At 39.3% G+C, this 22568-nt stretch overlaps 1 protein-coding gene across 1 annotated transcript in view; it reads right to left on the bottom strand.

Annotated features, from left to right (window-relative positions):
- Positions 1 to 22367, bottom strand: part of USP24 (ubiquitin specific peptidase 24) — a 65850-nt gene extending 43483 nt beyond the window's left edge. Inside the window, exons 1-11 of the mRNA XM_037403649.1 lie at positions 21925 to 22367; positions 9652 to 9817; positions 8601 to 8668; positions 6946 to 7089; positions 6329 to 6451; positions 5420 to 5455; positions 4763 to 4828; positions 3248 to 3313; positions 2389 to 2463; positions 1440 to 1598; positions 7 to 121 (exon numbers count right to left, since the gene is read on the bottom strand). Coding sequence (XP_037259546.1) covers positions 7 to 121; positions 1440 to 1598; positions 2389 to 2463; positions 3248 to 3313; positions 4763 to 4828; positions 5420 to 5455; positions 6329 to 6451; positions 6946 to 7089; positions 8601 to 8668; positions 9652 to 9817; positions 21925 to 22230 — 1324 coding nt within the window. The 5' untranslated portion in view covers positions 22231 to 22367. The remainder of the gene's footprint in view (positions 1 to 6; positions 122 to 1439; positions 1599 to 2388; positions 2464 to 3247; positions 3314 to 4762; positions 4829 to 5419; positions 5456 to 6328; positions 6452 to 6945; positions 7090 to 8600; positions 8669 to 9651; positions 9818 to 21924) is intronic.
- Positions 22368 to 22568: the final 201 nt, after the last annotated feature.

Below are 22568 nucleotides of genomic sequence, written 5' to 3'. Positions count from 1 at the left end.
ACTTACCTTCCAGAGCAATTGACAGGACAGAATTTTCTACCAGCCAGTTTAGCAATCTGTCTGTATCTATTGCATTCTTCACTGACTTGGATACAGTGCTGTCTTCTATTAATTTTGTTACCTAGAAATTGCAAAACCTGAGATTCTAACACCAATTCCCACATGCATTATGTATACAAACAATGAAATCTATTCAAAAGGCTTACCCCAAAGCTTAAGTGTGAATCCTGAAATATCCTAAGAACAGGAATTGTTAGAAGGGTTTTTATGTGGTTGGGTTTGGGGGGAGTTTTTTGGCTGTTTTGGGGGATTGTTTTGTTTTATTTGTTTGGTCAGTTTGTTTTGTTTAATAAGCTGTTTAAAGGCAACCAGAAACACTTCCTTGCCATCACTGTCTGGTTTGGTAGATTCTTATTCTCAGTTTGACACAGAAATGCTGGCCTGTGCTACCAGGTATATTTCTGCAGATGTACCCGAAGTAGGTTACGTCAGGCTTCTGCTTGTTACACTCAAATCAAGTGTCCTATTTTTTATCCAATACAGAACCAATATAGGCTCCTTACTCTAGGGAGAAAGAGTACATTTCTGCTAAAGCCTTCAAAAGCCGCACTTTCGTAACTTCACCAAGGATACACAGCATTTATGATTAAAACCCAATTTTCCCATTTAAAAAAGAAGGGAAAAGCAAAAAAAGGGACTCTAAAAAACCTTATAATGCCTGCGTACTAAAAAAAAAAAAAAAGCACACATTTTTTAAGGACACTTAAATTGTACAAGTTTTGGAAGGAAGAGATGAACAGCTCTATACTTAAACCACAACTCCCATCAAAAATAAACTGTTTTCTTCTTCTACTTAGATGTAAGATTCTAGCACAAAGAGCCCTAGTCCATAAACTCCAGCTCTTAGGTGCTACTACAGTGTCCATATACAAGCATAATAAGAAATTACAATCACATAGTGTAATGACGTGATATAACTGGATCAAGACACCCGTCTAGGATTAAGTCCCATTTGCTCCCTCTCCCCCTACTTTCCTCTCAATGAGAGGAGGAGGGAAAAGGGATAGCCCATAGAACACTCTGAATTAGCAAGGTTATCTCAAAAGTGAATATTCAGCGAATAGCACAGACCACTGCTTGTAATTCTAAGAACTGTAATTTCAGATTGATAAGGTTCAGACTATGTCTAGCTGTTCTTTAACGGGGAGGCCACAGTCCTTGCAGTGGCTACTGATATTACAAACAATTCCTGTCATATTGACTTGTTCTGGTATTTATCACGAACTCAGCTTTTGCTAAGGCAACATCATTTGTAAGGAGATACCACAACAACTTTTTTTAAGGTTGTGGTTTCAATGGCTTATTAACAACCCATCCCACCTACACCCATGCCCATGTGCACGCGCACACACACACACACACACAAAAGGCAAACCTACTTCTTTGAGGGAATTCATTTTTGCACTGAAGTGTGGAGATTTTAACATGCGCAACAGAATGTCCAGCCGTAAGTCATCTACTGCAGTTACCAGATCAGGTTGGAAGCGCATACACAGCAGTTTGATACCAGACAAGAGCTCAGGGATACTGACTAGTCTCTGTTTAAAACAAAACCAAAACATAACAAAAAAACAAAACAAAACAAAAAGGACAAACATAGGCATTGCTATTTTTGCTATTCTGTTTCAGACTTCAATGATTCACAAAGAGTAGGTTTAGTGACCCAATACAGACTCTTTAATCTATGAAATGCAGCACCATGTACATCTGCAAGTATTACCTGTACACTAGAAATTTTAAGACAACAAAATCTTTATTTAAAGTGGACTCTCTGTCTACAGATTTGGTACACTACACTGCTCCTCTGTAGTTATACAACCTATGCAGACTATCCAGTTTACAATTAACAATTTAAGTCTAAGTAAAAAGTCAACACTCAAAGTTATTGGAACTGAATGCCAAATTCAGAGTAATACAGGGAGTAGTCACAAGTTACACATTTTATCAACAATTACCAAATTCTCAGAAGCAAACAGCTAACGCAACAGTCATATGCACACGAGTTACATGAATTTAACAGACTCCAAGACAGTAAGCATCTTCAAGTCTGAGAAGTCAGCATTCAGCATGCTGCAGAAGGGACTGACAAAAACATGTCTGATAGCAACAGCAGCAAAATATTTTACAAAGGGTCATAATACCAGATAGCTACTGAAAAGGGTATTGAAAATAATTGGGTAAATTTATTTTTTTCTATGTCATTCAGTCAGAATTCAGAACAGGCTGCATTTTGGCCACTGGAAATAAAGCTGCTGTTCTAGTCTAGGCTGCCAGCATTTCCAACATACACAGTAAGTTCTTCCTAAATATTAATATGCAAAACATTACCTTGTCTTTCAAGTCCTTCTCTTCTACATTCTGTACATATTTAATCATTTTATGAATGACTGGATCCAGCATGGGCTAAAGAATGTGAGAAAAGGCATGCCAATCATTTTATGTTTCCTGAAACCATTTACATTACTCAGAAGATCTGGCTGCAGTAAAGCCAAATACTTAGTTGAAAATTCACAATTATCTTAGACATAAAGCAACACCTACAACGTACATAAAACTATCTGGCCAGGTATGTCCAGAAAAACAAATAATTAAGAGTAAGAAGCCATTTCAAACCACCATAATACAGATTTGCAAAAACCCAGAAACTGACCTTTCAAAATGCATCAGTTACTACATGCATACACCTCTCTGACTGCCAGTGGCTTCTGAACTACCTCCTCTTCAAATAAATATTTTCAGTCACTTAATTTGATAGTTTGTTAGTGAGTGCAGATGTGAAGCCAGAAGTGCATTTGCATGTACAAATATGTCACAGTGAGTTTTTTCCCCCACAATTTTTCCAGTGTAAACTCCCATGTCTATGTGCTTGATCTCGGCCAGGAAGTTAAACTAAAACCCAAATCCATCCATCAGGCTAAATTCTTTTCCCATATGCTTCACATTGATGAAGCTTACTAATGGCAGTGGCAAAACTTCTCACTCTTGCAGATGCAGATACATGACTACAGATCACTGTGCTTAGAAATTAATCTGAGCCCTCTATCCATCACCCTCAGGATGCTCAAAATGGTTCTTTTACTTTATGCGACGTGTTTTGAAGGTTTTTTGAGTTAGTCACCAGTTTCACACCAACACAGTTGTAAACTAATTTTCAGACCCCTGATAACTCATTACAAAGGCATTTTACCTGTACTACAGAAGAGTTAAGATATTCTGCACAAACTCCAAATGGCTGTACTAATGCAGAGATTGCCTGAAAGAAATACAGCAAGTATTTAGGTGCACATAAGAGATCTTTTCAGAGCTAGTGATCTATACCTTAAAAAGAAAATGAAGGTGAATAATTACTATTTATCTCATACAACAGTTTCCAGTCATTTGCTACAAATTTGTTTTGGTGTGCAAGTCCTTTATAATAACACATGGTTCAGGAAAGAGATTTATTTACTCTACAACATACAGTACGTGTTATATATTTTTGCTTGAAATCAAAAATGCCTTCCCAGTTTTCACTAATCTTGGTCCTCTCATCATTCTGTTCAGTCTTCTCTGATTTTGTTTCAATAACAGAAATAAACAGATGGAAAGAGACACATCACATTTTGGTTGCTTTCTACAGCAATGAGAAGTGTGATTACAAGACTTAAGGTTAAAGCCGTATGACAAATTTACCTCCCAATGCATTAAGTGGGAGAAAGCTTTTGTAAAGGTGTCATATACATGTCAAGATCACTTCAATGCGTGATTTTCAAGTTATATCTATACAAGAAATTAAATGCATAAAGGCATCTGTTTGCCAATAAACAGCTTCAGAATTGGTTTCTTCTCACACTGGATCAGAATTGTGAAATTGAGCGTGCACCACTGCAATCAAAGGCCTAAATTAAGTGATGCTGATCCAGACTTCCTCCCTAAGCAAGAAGTTATAAATCATTAAACGAAGTCCAAGTTTCTATTGCAGGATCAGGATTTAAATCGAGTTTCCTTATTCTTATGTCATGTTCATATATGAACCTTATCTCTTCATAAAACAGCAAATATCAATACTCCAATAAAAGAAGTTGAATTCTCTCCAAATGGTGTTTCACTGAAAGGCTGATTTTATACTGGGGTAAAAGATTCCAAATGACATAGTTTTCTCTTAGCCTCCCTGCTCTTCAAAGCTTGAAAGATTCTGAAGGTTAGGAAGCTAAAAGTTAACAAGTTAGGCTTCATGAAAAAATAGTTTAGCACTGTTGAACCAGTTAGTTTTTAGACACAGCTCTTGAGAAGTTGCTTAGGATTAGACAGTGTCTGTCTTCCTAAGGATTTTTTTCTTAAACGATGACTTCATAATAAATGACAGAAGTCAATTCACATGCAGCTAAATGCAGCTACAGCTGAAGTAAACAGAAAGCCAGGGACATACCGGTGAATATACAGTGAAACTAGATTGACTGATGTCTAACTGGAAGGCTGATTTGTTAGCCAGAAAGGTACACTAACCCTTCCTCTTTTCTGTGATGTCTCAGAAGCTCTTTAGTCGGGATTCTTATGCTCAAACTCATTTGACATCCAGTCTGACAGTACTTCCCCCGGGCTCTGTGGGAGTGTTGCTCCGGTACCAAAGGCAAGGTAAGAGCACTGCCAAAAGGGATGCTACTGGTTCTATATGAAGCATGTTACGGAAAGGGAGAAGTCTCGTTACAAAACGTGAACTTACCCCAAGTTCAATATCTTCTGAGTTGAGTTTGGACTGAATTGCTGAAAATCCACCCAATTCTGCAAACTGAAATAAAATACTCAGTATTATAATCTGTGAACTACAGTATTTTATGTTTTCAGTAAGCTACTGGAGAAAATACTCCATGGACAGTTCCTGGGATGCCAACAAGTATCCTTTACCGTGGAATATGACATTCCACATAAGCTTTAGATTTTCACAGGAATTCAGGGGCACACTGGGGAATGCAATGCAATTATATCTGGTACTAGTTTAAACATCAAGCTAGAAACTACCTTGGGTAAAAATGGATATAGGGAATAAAGTCAGACCACATATAGCAACAGATCCCTTGTGTGGCACATCAGACTGGGAAACAGCACCGCAACCTAGGCTGAGCTCTCAACTTCCTCTAGTCTTAGCTATCACGTTAGAATAAAGGTGTTCAAGGAAGAAGGCAGCAACTCAACAAGGTGTATTTAGCCAAGCCCCTTCCCTGTATGTAGGATTAAAACATTAAGCTATTCTTTTCGGTGGTTGTCAGAAAACTGAAGAGTGGAAAAACAAGTTGGGGGGTGGAGGGAAGAAGAAATTATCTCTAAAGATCAATGAATTCAAGGGACAAATAACAATTTTGCTTGGTTTACATTTACCTACCCTGTTTACCAGATCCACCAGCCACCCATGAGGTTCCTTGAACAATTAAAACATTAACAAATTAGTAGCAGCAACATCAACGTTAAACAGCTGTCTTCTGAAACAGATTTGGACAGACACATTCAGCCCATTAACCCACACCTCAAATGCATGCGCTAATATTTCAAAGAAAACAGCCATGTGTTTGTAACAGCTCCTTTACTAAGCATGTAGCTGGAGCTCTGGTTGGTTCTCATTAGTATCATCCTTTTTTGGACTCTGCTTGACATCACTGACCATGTGCTGTGGCAACAGTATGCACTGTGGCTGCTGACTCACAAGCAACTATATTTATAGCACATTAGCTGCGCGGAACATTACTAAAGAACATTTCACAAAGCAGCAGATACAGAATTTTCTTTCTATGACCACTAAGTTGTGTCCTGAAGGACAAATCAACTCAACCAATGCTTTTTCAGACCCACCCATCTGGAGCAACTGCAACAAGACAGTGCAAACCTCAAAAACTGCCTCCTTGCCTGTGTGTCTGACTTGAAGATATCCTTATCCTTGGCTGTCAAAAAAGCATAAATTCTCTGCTAGAACTGTACTGAGTTACCCTGGTCATTTCACACTCAACAGCCAAACAACTGTCAGTTTTTAGATACAACAGATCTACCATTCTGATTGTTGTGATACTTTAGACATGGAAGTACACCACTTTCTAATTCCAGCCTCTAATAGAGAACTGGGACAATTTGAGAGGACAAATCTATTTCTACAGACCAACATATATTAAAGATCTATTTGCTGTAATTCTTGGCGACACATTTACCTTTCTTCTGTTCTAAATACCTACTAATCATACAATCTTTTCTGAAACAAACACATCTACCCTAAAAAGAGGTTTTAGGGTACAGCCACGCTCACCTTCTGAAAAGTGGAGATGGGTGAGACAGCATGCATGTTTCCCTCCCCGAAGACTTCTGCCCAGTTTCTCTGGCATACCTTCATTCGATTCTTGAAATGATATTCGTTGTCGGGGTTAAATGCCTTGAAAGAAAAGCCCATAGCAATGAACAGCATGGCTAATGCCAGTCTCAGAACTTGGTATTATTTGATTTTTTCAGTTGAGCATTCTCCTGGTTGACAGTTAAAAGATCTAGCAAAAAATAAAGTTCAACAGAAGACTCCTGCCTCTCAGTTCTCACTGTATAAAGCATTCTGAAGCTTCCATTCTGTATAGACAATACCCAATACCCATGTAATCCAGAAAAGGGGGAGATGAACTCAAAGTAGCAGTTTTAAAAAATAAACTGTGAAGTGACAGCACATGTAATTATTTTTTTTTTAAAGTGTTAGTTTTCAGAAGTTTTGAACATCACTCACCCCTTTATGATTTGCACACTGGATGTTAACAAACTGCAGCAACAATGGCTGCAGATTTTAACACAATACACTAGAACTTAAATAGAAAAAGCATCAGCAGCCTAAATAGGAAATGCCAAATACCCAAATATTAGAAACTGCATCGTAAAGTCAAATACCATTGTAAGTACACTGAGCAGGCCCACAGGAATAGGATCTTGTTTTACTCTTTCTGCAACCAGGTCCACTAGCAACATAAGCATGTTGTATATTCCTTCATGGATTTCAGTTCCCCATTTGTGAACAGCACTGGATGTCAACAGCTAAAAAAAAAAAAAAAAAATAAAAAGTAGTATTTTGACGTTTAAGCACGATCACAAAACATGAGAAATTTATCAACCCCTGAGACTGTTTTCAGAGCAAATGTTTCCTTAGAGTGTACTAATCACTGTCTGGCATGTTTACCAGATGCTCTCCCTGCACTAAAGGCTTAAGAACTAATTAAATTTGTAATTTCACTGAAGAACACCTTACATTTTATTTTCTGTTATAAGCCGTGATTTATCAAAGCAAACTGTTTTCCATTCCCATGCACTAGTAAAGACTGTAACCTTTGCAAAGAACAACTAATATGAAACTAATTTGTTTGCAGATTGAACACACAGGTACTAAATCTTCAAGTAGGTGTATCACAAAGCTGCATTGATTCAGCTGTAATAACCATTTACCAATTCACACTTTTCAAGCCATTTCTACTGGAAAACAAAAAACATGTGCTGTGAAGAGAGAGGTATTTAATGCTGCTTTCCCACCTACATGTGGGACATGTGGAAACATTTAAAGAACCTTTATCTTTAAATCTAGTCTGTTGTAGTTTATAAAGGACATTAATCTTCCATCTGCAAATTTAATTTAATTTCTGCTAGCTGTGTCTGAACATCAGCAGTTAAAAAGCTTAATACTTTAAATAAAATTAAGTTTTGTACTGTAGAGTTTCTTGCAAATATTTCAGCAAGTTGTAAATTCAGAACATTCTAAAATTTAGATTTCTACAGATTATCCTTCTGGAGGAGCAATCTACACTATTTAACATGCAAAAAATATCAAGTGCTTTAAAAGCACTGTATGTACTTTAACAGCTAAATGGAAAAAGAATTTTTTCCTTAAGTTTCTATATTCCTTAAATATACTTACAATCTCACTATTTTAAGATTAGGACTGAGTAACTTTTTAAAAGGTGTATATATGTCATTATTCATATCATTTAAACCCTGAGCAAGAAATTCAGGCAGTTTTCAAAATGGAATAGCGGGAAATAAATTGGTTTTAGGGAGCTCTGTAGAAAAAACTCACAACAACCCAGAGAAGGACAGCCAAAGGCACATTGGGCATTAAACACTGAGGGGAAATACAAATTCTAAACAGATAGTGAAAAGAGGTAAGAAAGAATTTAACAGCCTTCCAAAGAAGCAGCAGCAAAAAAAATAGTTAAAAGAAATCTGATTTTGAACTTGCTAATGGCTGTATCCAAGGGTCTTTAAACCTGTCTTTAGGCTTCACTAATTACTACAGAGCTCTTAATTTAAAGTGGGTACAAAAAAAAAAGAATACAAAAGCTGCATGCCAGAATTGGCCAGAGTTGCAGAGCTGGGCCTTTGTATGATTTTAATCTCAGTCTATGTATGATATTAATCTAGAAAAATAACTTGAGTATGATTTTAATCTATTAATACACTCACTAGTTACCATAGTTTCTGAAGTCTGGATTACAAGACACTATTTTCACCGTGAACACCACAAAGGAACACTGAATTGGCCTACTGCATGTACTTACCTTTTTAAATGCTTCAGGCATGCATCTGTCCATAAATCTTTTGCAGTTCTCATCAGAATCAGAAAGACCTTTAGAGAAAGGAGAGTAATTTTTTTTAGAAAAGTATTTTTTAAAAAATATTTTCAAAGATTACCTCAGGGAGCTCTTTGCAAGTTTTTGGGAACACCAATCAAAACCAGCAGTAATAAAGTGCTACTGTTTATTTGTAAATAGCATGCTTTTTCAGGCACAAAATGTGAGTCAAGAGAACCTGCCTTCTAGAATTAAGAAGTTTCCCAATGTTCCACCTTATACAACTTATTCAAGCATTATTAGCACTGTAAGCATTTCTCCCTTCAAAGTTTACTACTCATACCAACTTCAGATCATTGCTAATGCTTCACAGCCTCCACCCAAAACCAAATCCAAGTACAGCTTTTTAACACAGGTTAGAAACAAAGGAGCAACCCAGAACAACCTAACAACTTCCATTTTTTCCAACAGATTATAATATCCCTTTAGTCTGCCATCAGGCATGATGGAAAAGCTGTCTTGCATTCATTATATACCAGTTGTTGGGCACGATGCCTCCATAACACTATTAACCCCAGCCAAATACTGAATACAGAAAAGTCAAATTCAGGTCTAATGCAGTATAAGCATTTCACTGGGGAAAAACAACCAGTTATACAAGCATGCTACAGCATGGATTTAGATGACAGCTTGTTTTTACTAATGGAAAATAACGAGCACAATGAGAAAAACTGTCAGTAATTCAGCTCTGAAAAACCGTAATTCCTACAATCAGTAGAACATAAAGAAACATGTGCTCCACTTTTTTAAAAAGCTTAAGTAAACAAATTACTTTAGAGGAAAAAAAAAAGATACCAACATTCTTTTTAGAGCATTGGGCAGAATATTCAATGTTAAACCACTTTCACAGAGATGTGATCATTCTGCATGGTGCTAAGTAAACAACTGCAAGATTCATATGAAAGAGATAACCGCCCATCATAATGTCTATGAAATCCTTTGAACAGATAATCCTTGTACTTCTAGAAACAGAACTTACCTAGTCTTGCTAGGTAGGTGGATGCAATTAGGCACTTGCCTAGAGATTCTTCCCGCTTATAGGGTATGGACCAGTGATCTGTTAAAACTCTGCTCTCCAGTTCATACAAGTTAGTTGTTGGAAACTCAATACCTTCACCAGAGCAATTTCCATTTTCATCATTTTTCTGTGAATAAAAAGGAAGTTCAAGCAAAACAATTTTTATCTCTATCCTAGACACTTTAAAAGATTTAGTACCTTCAGAAAAAGCAGCTGTGCTTGTAACAAGCATGTCAAATTCTCAACAACCCTGAGGCTGCTTGTGTTTTTCAAAGCAGAACTTAGTATTTCCATTTCAATTGAAGGGATTACATACCTTTATGTATTTCATGTAGGTGATAACTACCATGTTTACATAACTAATTGCTAACTAATTGCCTATCTAAGTGGCAAATCTTGTTCCTTAGCATGTCAGATCCTACAGCCAAGTGATAAGCACTTCCAGCCCCTGTGAGACTGTAGGGTACAAAACTCGATCTTCATAAAACTGCATATTAATCCTCTGTTCAACAACTGCTGTAGAATTTATTCTAAGGGGGGGCAATTTCATCATCCTCTCACCTTATCACGTTAAGAAACACAAGACACTAATTCAGTACCTCAGGATTATTTTGTTTTTACTAGCTAATTATCTATAAAGAAAAATATCTCTCTCAAATATAGTTGCCCAACAAGAAACTACAATCATCCTTCTCTTGAAGTCAAAATGAGTTACTGGAAAATATTCTGGAAGGCAAACAGGGAAAAAGCTAGCACATGTCTGCAGCTAAGCTTTCAAGGCTTCCTTGCTAGTGCCACTAGCTATTTCTGTGTACAGGCAGAACACAGAATTAGTCCCACGTTCCTTGCCAAGTGCCATATGAGGTAACTGCCTCAGCAGTACCAAATGAAAGAGTAAACAAGTGATCCATTTGTTTTCTTTTGTTTATTTTTTAACCTCACATAGACACCAGCTACCCAATGTGTCAACGAGTTCACATGGACTAACTTTCCCTGCCTTCACATGAGCAGACAACTCAAGCAGGGGAAAGGGCAGTGTTGGGATCAGGCCAGGCAGCAACCAGGACCAACTGTCAGAGGCAAACACAAGTGCAGTGATGGTAACAAGGTCCCCCTGAGAGAGAAGACAGAGACATGTAGGGAGGAAGGGCAAGTAGGAAACACGTACAAGAGTGTGTGTGTGGGGGAAACCAAACCAGGGTCAGGAACAGAAAAGGAACAAACAGAAAGGAATAAACCAAAAGAAAGACCTGAACTCAGGAGGGTATGGTATACAAAGAATGAAATAAACGCATGCAGACAAGTGTGCTTCCAGCTCTCTCACTACACTTGCTATTTGCAGGATTAGACCTGTTTATTAAAAAATAAATATGTCATATTCACTTCCATAATGGCTCAAAAATATTAAGCCAAGGAAACAGCAATTGTACAGAGCGTACCCTTTAAAGTTCAATGGTGCAGGTGAAAATAGCAAACAGTGGCTGGACTTACTAAATGTTCTGGAAAGCAGCAGTAAAGTTTATAGGAATGGAACACAAAATCGTGCTCAGAAAAAAAACCAAACATGTCAGTGTTTGGGAAGTAAGGTGCTACCTTTCCCCAAACCTCCACCACACATTCAGTCCTAAGTCTGCCATTATGGGAAGTTGTACTTTAACTGACCTGAATATCAACTTCTGAAACTGTTGTCATTTGATCCAGTACTGTGCATGGAAGTCTAATGTAATTAGCAAACCATGCCCTGTTTAAATACTTCAAGTTTTGGAGAAGATATGCCTAAAGGTTTAAATGAAAAGACACCGAAAGCAAAAGTTTTCTAGGAAATATCCTGTTGTACTAAGTAAACAAACAACAGTTAGGTTCACAACTTTTGTAAAGCACACCCATCCAGAACACAAAACCACTTCCTGTGGAAAATAAGTGTGCAGTTACAAAGAAAACCCTTACAGCAAGAGTACAGGATACAGTGATTAGTCTAATAAAGGTAGGAGTACAATATAAACACCCAACTGCTACCTGTTCAGCAATTTCAGTTCAGCCCAGACTTGTAGCAAAGGAAAGCAACATTGCAACAGATGATTACAGCAACTGAGCTACCCTCGCTCCATTCCTTGGAGGAAACTGTCCGTGTTCAATAAAAGTAGTGTTAGCAACGGAGAGTTTCAAGAGGTGCCGTCTAATAGCAGCGCAGACCTTAAACTGCTGCTGAAAAGCTCCACTTGTTCTGCTTCCCCATCTGCATCTAAGCAACGCTGCTCTTTATTTACTTCTTTTGACACAAGCGATTGCCAGTATCTGTAACACAGAAATTCGTAAGGGAAGAGTGAAGTAACATATGTTCTTCACTGTACATTTAGCTTCCACAAATAAGGCATTATATTAAATTGCACTAAGGACACGTCTGGCCTGTTGCTGGATGGCATCTACCAACAATGTAGTGAAAAGATTTTTTAAAAAATTATTTTTTTCGTTACACAAGAAATAACAATGGGTGCAGTACTGGGAATACTGCCTTAGTAACAATGGGAACTGTTTGCACTGAAGGAGCGTATCTTTGGTACATAGCACTAGAGACAGCAAGTCTTCTTGCTCGTCAGTTTTCTGCTACTGAAACCCTGCCCAGAAAGTACCAAATTAAATTATTTATTAATTTTAGAACTATCACAGCTACGGTGAAGCCTGCAACAGTCTCAAATAAATGCCCAGGTAGTTTAAAACTCAAATTCCCCTTCAAACATTTACTAAATTTAATACCCTGCATTTCTTGGAGATTACTGCTATGCTCAGTTTGTATTACTGCAGAATGAGTCTTGTTTCTTAGAATATACCTAGTATGAGTAACAGTCTCTTTAAAGACTTATTGCTGCTCTTTTATAATTAGTGTCCTTCTGTGCAAGAAAAAACCCAAACTGCCCACCATCCAATTTTTAAATTGATTTGTTTATTGCTCTTTAAAGCGAGGGGTTTATTAACAGCAGCTAGCAGCTGTAGCAAGGTGCAATGTCAGCTCAGCTCTTGCACAATTTTGCATTGGCTCACTAACCCACACGGGCTGCAGAACTTACTTGCTCTGTTGACATTTGTAAATGCAGCACAGTTCTGAACAGACAGCCACGATTAACACTTCCTAACTGAGGAGCTAGGAATTGTCACTACCCACTCTACTGACATGGGTCCACAGGTGAAACCAAGCTTTTGCAGAAAGAGTATGCTATGCATGAAAGTAAATAGTACACAGGGCCATGTCAGCCTCCCAGAAAAGTGGTTTTCTGGGTCTCTGGGGAATTACATGTTAGGTGGTTTGTTGTGGGTTTTTTTGTTTGTTTGGGGGTTTCTGTTTCTTTTGTGTTTTGTTTTGGTTGGTTTTTTTTTTTAATTTTATTAAATATACAGAGAAACCACCTCCTTCCCCTCAAATAGATGACTTAAGAATGCTGTCTGCCAGTTGATGATGACCTACATCAGGACTATGCAATTCTGGATGAAAAGACTTAATACTGGACTGGCACCTGACATGTTAGGGATTTGTAGGGATATTCTCCAATAATAGAATAGTAAAAAGCAAAAAAACCACTATTCCTGGTGGCCAACTGGTCATCCAAAGATAAACTGCCTAGAAGTCTGTACGAATCGACCATTTTCTGAGATAGGAAATCATGGTGCACATCACACATCCTGCGACTATTCTCCCTTCTGCAGCTGACAGACCTTTAACATAATTTTGCATGCCCTCTGATGTATCTCTTATTACACAAAAGCCCTAAATATCCCCCCATTCGAACAGTATTGACTCTTGGCTTATTTTCAAAGTAAGAAAATGCAGTTATGTCTAAACATACACACACAGGCTCCCAAAAGAAATAGCCTCACATGAACCGTCTCAAGCACTGACTCAAGATTCTCACTCCAGGGACCTGGCACCTCCCAGAGCTGTTTGCAAGGCTGAATAAACAAAAATTGTTTAATATCTGATCAATAAAGCATTTTTGAATCTGTAGTGTAAAACCTTCCACGTAAAACTAACACAAAACAAAGATGAGCCCTCACACAAAAAGTAAAATATGAATTAACTTTAATTGCGAAAAGGTCATAGTTCAAAGCTTCAAAATGTATTCCTGCAGTGTTCAGCTGATTAACTCATCAAACACTGTTTAACTAAAGCTGCTGACATTTACCACACCAGTCTGGTCACTTCACATAAAATAACTAGGAGTTTAAGAAAGTGTTTTGATGCTAATTGGCAGTCTTAGTAATGAAATTACAGTCAAATTATGATTTAAATTTGTTAATATGATTTTGATAGAAGGCTACTAACAGAATTTATTATCACCAGAGCTAAATCACATTATGTGCTCTTGAATCTAGTATAACTTATGAAACAGAACCCCCAAAGTCATGTTTCTTTAAACAAGCAATAGGATCACACTTTCTAAGACACCAGCAGACCAGCTGCCTTCACCTCATCCTAATAAATAATTTTCACAAAATGACCAGCATTTATAGTCAAGAAAACAGATTTCTGATGCTTCACTGTATTGTTAAAAAAAAGAAGAAACCGTATTTTATTACTATGCACCTGTAAACTGGACCAAACATAATTGCTCTGCAAAGCAATAATGAAAAAATAATGCTTAAAGCCAGAATTAGAAGCTAAGAGTTCTAGGTCCACCTTTCAGTTTTTATCACAGATATACTGAGCAATAACAAGGAAATCAATTTTTCAATGCTTCAGCTTCCCCAGCTGTAACGTGACAACAGTAATACTTCCCTCTGTCACAGCACGCTGATGCAGACACTAGCAAATGGTGCAAAGTACTGCAAGATGCTCAGGTGGAGGCAAGGTAAGAGAAATACATCACATACCCATAAAAACAGACAGAGCCCTTCTCTGCTCTCTCATCTATTACGTCCATCAATCTGCGGGAGAAGCTATGAATCCTGAAGTCATGACTTGACAGTCTGTCCACCTGCCAGACTACAGATTAAAGCATCTTTTACTTGCATGCCTGGATGTCAATTCTTTTTTTCTTTTAATTAAATCCTAAAAGGAGGCTATTCTGTTACCTAGAACACACTCACAGGGGTAAGAATTAAAAAGCTTTCAAATAAATCAAAACTACCACCTTGCACTTACGCTTGAACACACCAAGCATGCCACTGAATGTTTTTAAAAAATATTGTTATATTTTCCATACCTGTAACCTACTTGCTTTTTATAAACTGGTACTCCATGAGCTTAAAGAATTTCTTTAAACTCACGTTATGTGGCAGGTGTGGCCAAAATTGAGAAGTATTTCCCAGTTGCCTTTTCTTGCCATCAGATCAAACTCTTTTAACCCACATGACTAGGAGCAAGCTTGGTATCCTGTTACGAATATGACAATATTAGTAAGCCTCAGAAAATAGTGTCATACATAGAATTTCCACGTTTCTTATTTAGCAATAAGAAAACCCACTGTGATTTCCCAAACATTTTACTGACAATCAGACATTTATTTGCAAAGTATAGTAACAGTTTTTAACTGTTTGAAGTCCTAAACAGATACAGCACTGTCCTCTTGCATTTTCATCCCCAGGAAAAAAACTCTGCATGCAAAACTTCTGAATATAGCTAGAAGTGCTTTTTGTTATTTACATTCCACTAAGGGAGACACATAGATTTTTTTGTTTGATTCTTTTTACATAGAAATTAAGGTATTTAGATCAAATTTTTACTATGCACTGCTTCACAGAAGTACATGTGGCCTTGCAATAAGAAAAAATATTAGTATTTCATCATGATAATAAGGACTGAGACCAGTCTATCACTACAGGAAAATAAATCTTATGTTACAGACTCCACCTAACTGAAGCCGATTTGGACTCACCTCACCACGAAGATATCCTAAGAAAACTCATATTTATCTGGTGAATGTTCTCTCAAAGTTTTGGACACTGATCTTAACTGAGAGGAGTACAAGTGCACTACAATGAATGCATGGTAGTAGTTGTAAGGGATTACAACAATTCAACTACAAACCCTTGTGGCTCCCTGCCACTCCACCTCTCACAACCAAGAACTGTGTAAGACTGGGCCTAAGAACACAACAGGAATTTTAAAAATAAAAATACATTCAGTAAAGCTAGACATTAACCAGGATTAAAAACATTGCTTATACTGGTCTCCCTGATAATGGTGCAATGTTACTAAGCAATATTCCCCAATGTACTTGGCTAGTTGCTCAGAGGTAAACACAGTACTAAGCACTACAACAAAACAAAATAATCAAGGCTCTGGAAAAAAAAAAAAAAAAATCACATTTGAATGAAAAGATCAATTTAACCTAAAATAAAAGGAGTATATGCTCTTTTATATTACTGTTACCATAGTATTCAGCAAAATCTGCAGCAGACAGATTTGTTACAACCACTTTTGGCAATGTATCTTTGATAACTAGTTGTAGGCGAGGGAAAGGTCATGGAAAGCACTGTTAAGAATGCCATTCATAAGGAACCAAGGAAAACACACACTTATCTTGCATGTGTTTTCAGTATTGTCTGTGGATATACTTAAAAAACTTACTCTGTTAGTGTAACTACAAAAGCCAGAGTTGATACCGAAATTCCTCCCAACCCTTGAGTTTTCATAAGCACAAAACCCCATGCTTATTTCCAAATAACTCAAAATAACTTTGTGCGGTATCAGATAAACATTGTGCTTTAATACAATAAAACAATGAATCACAAATGTTTATTATTTCAGTACTTAATTTTAGGTCAATACTTCTATCTCCCTGTGCCAAAACATCAGGCATTAATAGAGAAGTGATGCAGAAACACTAAAGTATTTAACATTTTAGTGACCAAAGGTCAGGCTCTGGAAGGGAGAATTAATTCAGTAACACGGCTAAACGCTCTTCTATTCTATGGATGCATACTGATGTATAGCGAGACAGAAACTAGAACTGACAAAGCAGCTGACAAAAAGTTTGACATCAAGTTCTACAATGTATAATTACAAAACTGTTATTAACTCATATGAAAAGTCTTTAAATGCCCCACTGGGCATCAGAACAAGAGAAGCCAGAACTGGTGTAAAGCAGTGAGGAGGAAGATCAAGCGGCAAGAAACACACTGGCTTTTTTTAATTAATTTTAATTTGGCCCGTGAAGCATAACTGAAACATACATACCAAAGACTATTCCTATGGCAGCACAAATACATGGGTGGGGGTTTTTTTCCCAAAATAAGAGCTTACAAAAGAAACAGGCACTTCCTCTCTATCTTTGCCCTTCTCATACAAAGAGCTACTGTTCCTTAATCCAAAAGCAATCCAAATGATTTGCTGGAATTAACTTCTAACACTGGCTAATTTGTTTTTATTCTCATTCTTCCTCAGTATTTCACTTCCTTATTAAACAGCTGCCACAGAATAGCACTGTAAACTGGGAAGATGACCAGAAAATGCCTCCAGAGAACATTATACCAAAGACACTTCCTGCCCAGCTGAGAAGTTGGCTATACAGAGTTGTGTCCTACCTCCACTGACCCCAAAGGCATCACCTTCACTGGTGAAACAGGAATTATAAAGTGCTTGTCTCAATCCAAAGCTTACTCTAACAATTACATGGCAATGAGTTCATAAGTTATTTGAAACAAAGCTTACATTTAAAATTAACCAACTGCACCTCTCAGTATTGCCCCTATTTTCTTTAGCTTCATGTAGCATCTCTGTTAGTCTGTGTTATATCAAGAATGAAAACCAGGGTATTTCCTTTCAAAATCCAAGAAATCATTAACTTAACTAGAATCTAAAAAGAGGTGCTACACCAGGGGCACTAATTTTGGAAAACAGCGATGCTGAAAACCAGGAGTGCTAAAATACTAATTCCACTTGACATTCTGATGGCATCCAGCCAGGGACTCAATGCCAGAATCCACCACAGAGCTTTATTTGATTGCTTAATTGTTTTACAAGGCCAATTCCTAGACAAGCCACACTGTAAAACTTCCACATGAGAATGCCAGAAATACTCACTTTTGCAAAGCTCAACACTACTTACAAGACAGGAGATTGACTTTAAATTTATAAAATTACAGCATGAAATCCATCTCATTTGCTTGAAGGCTAAATACCAGTTTTGTCTTTAAATAAATACAGCTCCTTCCATTCAAGGATCAAAAAACTTCACAAGCTAAAACAGAGGTTAAGTTACACACCCACCATGACGAATCGCATCTGTGGTAGAACTGCTTTCAGTACTGAGCGCTAATAATGTGGAGAGATAGGGCTTTGAACACAATAGTTCTGCAGCATGACTAGTGAGAATGTTCCTGGCACTGTTACTACAGTTGCTGTCCTGTTTCTTTTGCAAAACCTCCTTCTCTGAAATCAAACACCACCTCAAAAGCAACCCTGGACAAGTTTTATTATAAACCTTCTCTACTAAAATGTGGCGTATATGAGCTTTTGATCCAGTTCAACTTAAAAAAAAAAAAAAAAAAAGAAGTCAAAAGAGCACATGCCAAAGGAGACAGGAATAGCCAGAAGGTAATATAATCTGTTCATCACAATTTACCCAAAGGGTCATAGTAATGACTCTCAGAAGCTGTTTAAAAACAAATCAAAATTATTTAAGTAAAGGTTATACAAACCATTGTTACATGTTCCATACTTTTAGTGTAAGTGGGTTCCTATCCCTTACCACAATTTTAAGTTCTCTGGTCACAACCCCCGCATTAATTTTAGCCTGCTCATCTCCATCCTATTACTCCCCAACTGGTGAAAGTCAGCACTTGTGGCACTCATGGCAATTCATGGACACACTGACATTGTCATCACATTCATTTATAGTCTTATCTTAAATTATAAAGATTTAGTGGCAGTTCATCAGCTTATCTGTCAGTCATATGAAAAGATGAGTATACTATCTTTCCACTCCCACCACTCAGCAAAGAATCACACCGTAGAAGTCTGTATGTTGCCTAAGGAATAAACACAGATTCTTGCCAAAATGCACTTACCAGATTTACTTCAGCCAACAGACATAAACAGCAGTTATGTCAAACAGGCAAAGTTACCTTTTGCAAAAGCAGGTGATCTCAGCCTGTCAAAGTGGTTTGGTACTACACAGGGTAGAACTTGAAACCAGCTGTGAACCTAAAACTGAACTTCTTGATATTTCAGGAAGGCTGCACAAACGAATGTTAAGCCCCCTTTGTACTTTCAAGTTTGCCTGCCCTTTTTCTTTTAATGAGTTAAGCATGGTCATGCTAACAGTATCAACTCCACAAGTGCACCACAGCTATTAACTTAAAATTGAATCAGCTGCACACTCTTTGGAAGACATTAGCCTGCTGGAACCGAAGTTTTAGCCCTTGTGAAAATGAATTTATGTACAGCTTCATCTCAGGTCTCACACAGAAAGCACAGGGCACATGTCAGGTGAGCTCATAGCAGCTGTCTTGCTGCTGGGCCAATTATTCCAAATTCAGGCTTCTGTAATGCCTCCAGGCACCCCTGAAGATGAGCAGTCTGGACCACTGAAAGAGGACTCACGCTGGTTTTGCCACCTTATCTAAAGAAAACACATCTTTACTAGTATGCTATATATCTAGTTGCTGTGTTATTCTCAAAGAAAACCAACAGACAACTCTTTCTTTGATCAACACCCTTACTGAACAGAACAGATTCTAACATTATGTAATAGAAACCAAATAAGCATATGCAAACATAATAGATTCATTACTGATTAGGGAAAATGTAAAATGTTTAATCTTTCATAAATCTATTCTTATATGCATGGTAACTGTACTCAGCCAAAAAAAAGGAATGTAAATAGGAAGTACAGACCTGTTACACACACGTCTTTGAGAATGACTACAGCTTTCCTGTTATTTTTAAGGTAAAAAAAATCTAATCCTGTCTTTTGTTCATGAAGAAGATTACTAGACCAGAAAATTTTATTTAAGGGAAAATTTCTATTAATTGTGCTCTTTTGATCTATATGTTCATGTACATTGCTGATACATAAAATCCAAAAATAAACCGAAAACTTAACATGCCACTACCTCCCCACTAAATAAAAGTTAAAACTGATATTATGATGAGGGGGAATACACACTCTTAAGAGTTGTTAGAAAGAGAGATGATACTGAGAGGGAAAAAACCAGAAACAACATCTGAATTATCACAAGATAGTACGGCGTACAATATGTTTCAACATAATGTATATGACTACAAAGAATAATACAGCTATTAGTGCAATGCCTTTCTGTACAGCTTCATATGTCATAAGCTTGTGCTGAGTAGAAAGCTACTTACTGATTAACCACCTAAGTAATAGCTGTATTTATTAAATGTAGTTCTAAATTATATTTGAAGAATAAAAAAACCCAAGAACTGCTCATATATAATTTTTCCCTTTTACAAAATACATGTCAAAAGCTGCTAGGTTGTACTGCAACATGAGACAAATAAGCACAGGCAACAATCCCAAGTCTTAAAAGAGTTTTGCAGGTATAACCCTCACATTACAAAAATACTGCTTTGCATACATGTGCAGTTGACAGATGCTCATATGGAAATGAAGCCAATTACAAAATTGAGGTCTGAATTTATATAAAGTTTCAAGTAACGAGATACTGCAATCCTTCTGAAATGTCTACTTTGTGCAGTCATTTGCCTACATTGAAATGTTTTGGTTTCCCTCCTGTGGGTTAACAAGAACACAAGTAAAAACAAACAAGAACATGAGTGGCAAAGGAAACCATGAAGTGTAAGTTTGATCAGACATACAAGCTGAAATAACAGGGAGAAAAGTCCTCTTAGAGTTGTCAAAGTGTCATCTGTCATAGGAACAAGAGGGGGGAAAAAAGTGCTTCTCTGGAGTTTACACTGACAGCTTCTCTTGAAATGTCATACTGACAACCCAGATTGTCCCAACCAACACCATATCTGATAGGAAAATCCACCCTCTTGGTGGCTACAGAGATCTGAATGCAAACAAGGAGAACTCTCTTTCACCCCCAACTCTTAAAGACAAAAGTTAGAAACCAGTTCCCTATTGCTTCCACCAGTGAAGTTAAACAGCGACTCCTCTTCTGCACAGCACACATGCCATTCCACAAATCACCTTACCCCACAAACATACATCATCAGCCTATAGGAGCTAAGGATCTAAACCAGTTAATTCAGCGAACAGGATCATGTATCTTTATTCTGCAAGATTGGACTTCAATATACCGAGGCTACAGATATGGGTGATCTGCGCAAGCGTGGCTATGTACAGGAAGATACACACGTGTATTCTTTGTACATATTTATAGATACATACACAACTGTACACAGAAAGATACCACTTCTGGCACTGGAAATCTTCAGGATACTGTTCACTGAATCCTGGGAGGGTACACTAGCTTCCCTGGTTTTATTCACACGTTTAGGTGTCTGCTATCCATCGCCCACTTCTTGAGACAAGAGACCATGCAAGGTGGCCCTCTGGTACCGCCCGGCAGGGCTGTTCTTCAGTTCTCATCCCCACGAGTTCCATAGCCTTTAGCTCTTTTCATATGAGCACTGTGGGAAGTTTTAGAAAAAAAGACCTGGAGGAGGAAAAGGCTTTACAGGCAGCGCTACAAGGCTGTTCTAGGCGGCAGGAAAAGCACCACGAGTGTATCTGCTGGCTGAGCAGTTCAGAGCTGTCGAAAAGGGGGGAAGAGAAAAATGCAGACGAGGAAGGAGAGAATCGGGGAGAGGCCGGTGTTTTCCAGCACCTCACCTACTTCAGGTCTATTTTAGAACACAGCTATAATTTAAGGTATGAGTTAAAGCCTTTGTTTTGAAAATATCCGAGCTCACTGCATTCCTATTTCAGAATTTATGCGTAGCTTACCCAAGTAAAACCGTCTGTAAAGTAACACCCAGACCGCACTTTCCCTCACGTTGTGCGAACAGTTAGAAAAAAGTACGGTCATTAGTCAGTCGGATTATGCAAGCAGGCACAAAAAGGGCAGAGGGGGAAAAAAACACCCGACGGCAGCCCCGCATTCCTGGAATGCCAAGGGAAAGCCCGGGTGCCCTCCACCTCGCAGCGATCGCAAGGCAAAGCCGCGGCGCGCAGCCCGGGACCCAGCCCAGGCGGCCGCGGCGAAGCCCGGACCCCCGGGGCACCCACCCGAGCGCCAGGCCCCGCCGCCGCCCGCCCGCACCAGCGGCCCCCAGGCTGACAGGGGGCGGCCCAGGCCGCAGCTCACCTCGGTCTCCACCACTTCGTGGTAGGCGGGCGGCGGGTCGAAGCCACCGCCGCCGCCGCCGCCGTCCCCGTCGCCGCCGCGGGGGCCCTGCCCGCCGGCCGGGGAGCCGTGCCCGCCCGGCGGGCCCTGCCCGCTCTCCATGGGCTCGTAGCCGCCGTAGTGGAGGCCGGGCCGCTCGTTAGTAAGCAGCGCCACGGCCTCGTTGATGTCGTTCTTGGCCAGGCGCAGGGCCTTGCGGATGGCGGCCGCGTCCGAGAAGCCCATGCAGAGCAGCGTGGTCATGTGCTGCTCCTCCTCGCTCTCCATGGCCGCGCCGCGCCGGGCCGGGCCGGGGGAGAGGGGGGAGGAGGGGGCCGCGAACCGAGGGGCGCCGGGCTCAGGCGCTGCCCGCCCCGCGCGCCGCCATGTTGACGGGAGCGCCTCTCCCCTCAGCCGCCGCCGCGGCGGCCGCCCCCGCCCCCCCGCGCGCGCCCTCACACGCGCGCCCCCCCCGCCCCGCCCTACCGCCCGGAAGCGGCGGCGAAGCCCGGCTGGGGAGCGCACGCCGGGACCCGCGTCACGTGACGTGGGGGGCGGTACGGCCCAGGCATGAATGGAACGGAGCGGGGGGGAGGGGGGGCTGTCGGCATAGCGACAGGAGCGGG

The sequence above is a fragment of the Falco rusticolus genome, chromosome 11 (genome assembly GCF_015220075.1).
Source record: "Falco rusticolus isolate bFalRus1 chromosome 11, bFalRus1.pri, whole genome shotgun sequence".
NCBI lineage: Eukaryota > Metazoa > Chordata > Aves > Falconiformes > Falconidae > Falco > Falco rusticolus.
The sequence above is the reverse complement of the archived record's forward strand: the minus strand, read 5'-3'. Positions and strand labels throughout refer to the sequence as shown.